Here is a 5,000-nt window from a genome sequence, read left to right as displayed (position 1 = left end):
CTCCCTCCCTCCCTCCCCCTCCTCCCTCCCCCCCTCTCTCTCCCTCCTCCCTCTCTCTCTCTTCCCCCCTCACTTAGTCTCTCTCTCTCTCTCTCCCTCCTTCTCCTCTCATTCCCTTACTCTCTCTCCTTCTCCCCTTCCCTCTCTCTCCCCCCTCTCCCTCTTCTCTCTCCCTTTCCCTCCCACCCTCTCTCTCTCTCTTTCAAACTTTCAATAACATACAAAAGTCGATTTTTCTTATTGTACAAACAGAGGACTTAATTGGCAGAAGAAAGCGATATTTGCTTCCAAACTTTTTTTTCGCCAGTGAGAAGAAATTCTAAATAATATTGTTATGAGAAATGACTTATCCACATTTCGTCATATATTTCAGAGGACAATGTCTAAACCGTATTCATATTCATATAGATGGGGAGATGTATTTGGCCGGTTTGTGAAGATATTCATTCTTATTTATATCTTTTTAAGAAAAAAAAAAAAATTCATAAGAACCGCTCACACACAGAAAAGAAGTATTTTAAAATGATATCCTTTAAATATTCTTTCGACATTTTGCGTGTTATATATTTGAAATAAAATCTTGACTTTCTTTTGTTTTATGTACTTTATCAAAAGTTTGGAAGAAATATATTTGAAATGAATATTTGTCTTCTTCATTTAAATTTGATAAGGGAGATTATGGGCGATTGTTAAAATTTATTAGGCTCGTAGTCCTTGAAACGAGTTTGAAACCATTGGCTAAGTTATCACACATAGCCAACGTTTTTAAAACAAAGTTAAATGTTTTTTTTTCCTTTTTTGTGTATGAATTTCGGAGAAGAAACATAAAGCAAACACACACACACCCACACTCTCTCTCTCTCACACACACACACACACACACACACACACACACACACTCGCACGCACGCACACACACGCACAGACACACACGCGCGCGCGCACACACACGCACAAACACACGCACACGCAGACATACACACACACACGCGTGCACACACACGCACACTCACACACACACACACACTCACACTCGCACAGAAAGAGAGAGAGAAAGAGAGAGAGAGAGAGAGAGAGAGAGAGAGAGAGAGAGATGGAGATGGAGATGGAGATGGAGATGGAGATGGAGTGACGGAGAGACGGAGAGACGGAGAGACGGAGAGACGGAGAGATGGAGAGATGGAGAGAAAGAGAGAGAGAGAGAGAGAGAGAGAGAGAGAGAGAGAGAGAGAGAGAGAGAGAGAGAGAGAGAGAGAGAGAGAGACACAGAAAGAAAGAGAGATGGAGAGAGAGAGAGAGAGAGAGAGAGAGAGAGAGAGAGAGAGAGAGAGAGAGAGATGGAGAGAAAGGGAGAAAGGGAGAGAGAGAGAATGAGAGAATGAGAGAATGAGAGAATGAGAGAGAGAGAGAGAGAGAGAGAGAGAGAGAGAGAGAGAGAGAGAGAGAGAGAGAGAGAGAGAGAGAGAGAGAGAGAGAGAGAGAGAGAGAGAGAGAGGGAGGGAGAGAGAGAGAGAAGAGAGAGAGAGAGAGAGAGAGAGATGGAGAGAAAGGGAGAAAGGGAGAGAGAGAGAATGAGAGAATACGAGAGAGAGAGAGAGAGAGAGAGAGAGAGAGACAAAGAAACGGAGACAGAAAGAAAAAAATAGCGAAAGAGATAGAAAGAAAGAAAAAAAAGAAAAAAAAAGCGAAAGAGAATATGAACGTCACATCAAACCGAAACCTCATTGTCGGTTTTGCAATGTTTATTAAGTGACACAATACGGTTGGGGGAGAGGGTGGGAGGGAGGGAGGGGGGTGGGGGTGCCTGTCTCGACCTCCCGCGCTGAAACCTCTCTGCCTGAAGCACTTTTTTAAACTTTTTTAGCTTTCGTGTGACTCTGATCATTTCAAAACCAAATTTTGTTTTTTTTATTCCACTCTCTCTCTCTCTCTCTCTCTCTCTCTCTCTCTCTCTCTCTCTCTCTCTCTCTCTCTCTCTCTCTCTCTCTCTCTCTCTCTCTCTCTCTCTCTCTTTGTCTACCTTTCTCGCTTTCCACTTTCTGTGGGTTTGTCTCTTCGTCTGTTTGTTTCTTTCTCTATCTCTCTCTCTGTCATTTTCTTTATTTCTCTCTTTCTCTCACTCTCACTCTCTCTCTCTGTCTGTCAGTTTGCCCGTCTGTCTCTGTCTCTCTTTCTCTCACTCTCTTTCTGTCTGTCTGTTTATCTGTCTGTCTCTCTCTCTCTCTTTCTTTCTCTCACTCTCTCCCTCCGTCTGTCAGTTTGTCTATCTGTCTGTTTATCTGTCTGTCTCTCTCTTTCTCTCACCCTGTCTGTCTGTCTGTCTCTCTCTCTTTCCTCTCTCTCTCTCTTCCCCTCCTTCTCCTTTCTCCCTGCGTGAGTATATATATATATATATATATATATATATATATATATATATATATATATATATATATGTGTGTGTGTGTGTGTGTGTGTGTGTGTGTGTGTGTGTGTGTGTGTGTGTGTGTGTGTGTGTGTGTGTGTGTGTGTGTGTGTGTATGTGTATGTGCGTGTATGTATATATATATGTATTTATGTATATATTTGTTTATATATGTCTACACATCTATAAAAAAACACATGTATATCATTATTATCAATACCGTTATCACCAACACCAGCACAGTCATCACCATCATCACCATCAGCGTCATCACCATCAGCGTCATCACCATCAGCGTCATCACCATAATCACCACCTGTTTATCCTTCCAGACACAATGGTGTGTTCCTGTGAGCACGTGAAGCTTCTGCTTGTCCTGGTCGCCTGTGCTTGCGTGCAGGCAGCTTCCGTCGCCAAGGTAAGGAACTTGTCGGGGGGGGTCGGGAGGAAGGTGGGGGGGTGGGGGGGTCGTTAGGAAGGTGGGGGGGTGGGGAGGAAGGTGGGGGATGGGGGGTCGGGAGGAAGGGTGGGGGGGGTGGGGGGTGGGGGGTCGGGAGGAAGGTAGGGGGGTGGGGGTGGGGGTTTGATTTTTTTTTTTTTTTTGGGGGGGGGGTGTTTTATGCTTTGTGATGTTTTGTTTTTTATTTGTTTTGTTTTTGTGTTTTTTTTTTTCTGTTTCTGTCTCTGTCTCTGTTTCTGTTTCTCTCTCTCTTTCTCTGTTTCTGTCTCTGTCTCTGTTTCTGTTTCTGTCTGTCTCTGTTTTTGTCTCTGTCTCTATCTGTTTCTGTCTCTGTCTGTCTCTGTTTCTGTCTCTGTCTCTGTTTCTGTTTCTGTCTGTCTCTGTTTTTGTCTCTGTCTCTTTCTCTGTTTCTGTTTCTGTCTCTGTCTCACTCTCTCTCTCTCTTATTTTTATTTTATTTATTTATTTTTTAGTAAGGAAAGAAAGAAACAAGAAGCTAATTGTTGACTGATTAATTTCTGAAGGAGGTGACAGTTGTAAATCTCTTTCATTGATCTTTCATTAATTAATTCATTAAACTTTCATGAATAGTGCATGAATAGTTAGACATGAACGAAATGTTATATTCATGTGTTATTGCCGTGTCGCGTGTCTTTCCTTCTCTCTCTTATTCTCATCTTTTCTTCCTTTTGCTCTTTCTTCCCTCCTACTTCTCTTTCTTTCTTTCCTTCCTTCCTTCTATGTATTTATCCTTCTTTCTTTTTCTTCCCTCTCTCCCTTCCTCCTTGTCTTCACTCTCTCCTTCTCCTCCTTCCATCTCTCTATCCCTCTATCTCTCCATCCCTCCTTCTTCTCCTCCTTCTATAATTCCCTTTCCTCATTTCCTTCCCTCCCTCCTTTTACCCCCTTCTTTCTCTAATTTCCTTTCAAACTCTCTTTGTAACAGAAAAATAGATAGAACATAATTTAAAACATATCTGAAGAAATTATTGTTACTTAGAGAGTAACTTAGAAAAATAAATAAAACATAATTTAAAACATATTTGAAGAAATTATTGTTACTTAGAAGCTTAGAAAAATAGATAAAACACAATTTAAAACATATTTGAAGAAATTATTATTACTTAGAGAGTAAAGAAAAATAAATAAAACATAATTTAAAACACACATCCGAAGAAATTATTGTTACTTAGAGAGTAACTTAGAAAAATAGATAAAACATAATTTAAAACATATTTGAAGAAATTATTGTTAGAGAGTAACTCAGAAAAATATATAAAACAATTAAAAACATATCTGAAGAGATTATTAAATTACTTAGAGAGTAAAGAAAAATAGATAAAACACAATTTAAAATGTATTTGAAGTATGAAGCGTCTAGTTGTATCAAGGATGTAATATTATCCTCTGTTTTGCAAAGAAGTTTGTGTAATATGAAGATGTAATACTAATATTTACCGAATAAGGTTACTTAGGATGCGAGTACAGGAGTCTATGTCACATACTTGTGAATGTTTATTAAAATTGAAAAAAGACGTAAACAAATGTTGTTTTCAGAGGTGTTAGGTCCGGTTACGTGATACAGTAAGGTCACTTGGGCTAAAAAAAAAGTAAGAAAAAGAAAAATTGAAAAAAAAGAAGAAAGAAAAAGAAGGAAAAAACATATTCGGGTTGATATTTGGAATATCTGTTGTGGATTGATTAAATTAATTAAAAGAAAAAAAGTAAATTAAATTGTTTAGACTCGGAAACATATATTTACAGCAATTTATAGGTATCAGTAATGTATTTTTAATTATTTTTTTGTTCCATACCATAGAAAACGGGAACGGAGGCCCCAGCCAGTAATTTCAAACTAATCATAACATTAATTAATTATAGTTAATTAGATCTTCGCTTCATTATTCATCTCTCTCATCACTCGCCAAAGTTTATGCTCCCTCCCTCCCTCCTTTTTTGTTGCCCTCCCTCCCTTCCCTGTCTCCCTCCTTCCTTTCTGTTGTCCTCCTTCCCTCCTTCCTTCCTCCCCTCCCTCCCTACTTCCTCCCCTTCCTGTCTCCTCCTTCCTTTCTGTTGTCCTCCTTCTCTTCCTCCTTCCTCCCTCTGTCCCTCCCTCCTCCTTTGTTGTCCTCCCTC

The 5,000-nt window shown here is 39.8% G+C and overlaps 1 protein-coding gene across 1 annotated transcript in view; it reads left to right on the top strand.

Moving 5' to 3' along the window:
* The window catches only part of LOC113808692 (carboxypeptidase E-like), a 33,994-nt gene that overhangs the window by 5,755 nt on the left and 23,239 nt on the right, over positions 1-5,000 (top strand). The window contains exon 2 of the mRNA XM_070143464.1: positions 2,737-2,822. Within this exon, the coding sequence (XP_069999565.1) occupies positions 2,742-2,822 (81 nt within the window). The 5' untranslated portion in view covers positions 2,737-2,741. The remainder of the gene's footprint in view (positions 1-2,736; positions 2,823-5,000) is intronic.

The sequence above is a fragment of the Penaeus vannamei genome, chromosome 30, assembly GCF_042767895.1.
Source record: "Penaeus vannamei isolate JL-2024 chromosome 30, ASM4276789v1, whole genome shotgun sequence".
Taxonomy (NCBI): Eukaryota; Metazoa; Arthropoda; class Malacostraca; order Decapoda; family Penaeidae; genus Penaeus; species Penaeus vannamei.
Note: the sequence above shows the minus strand (reverse complement) of the source record. Positions and strands in the feature narration are given on the sequence as shown.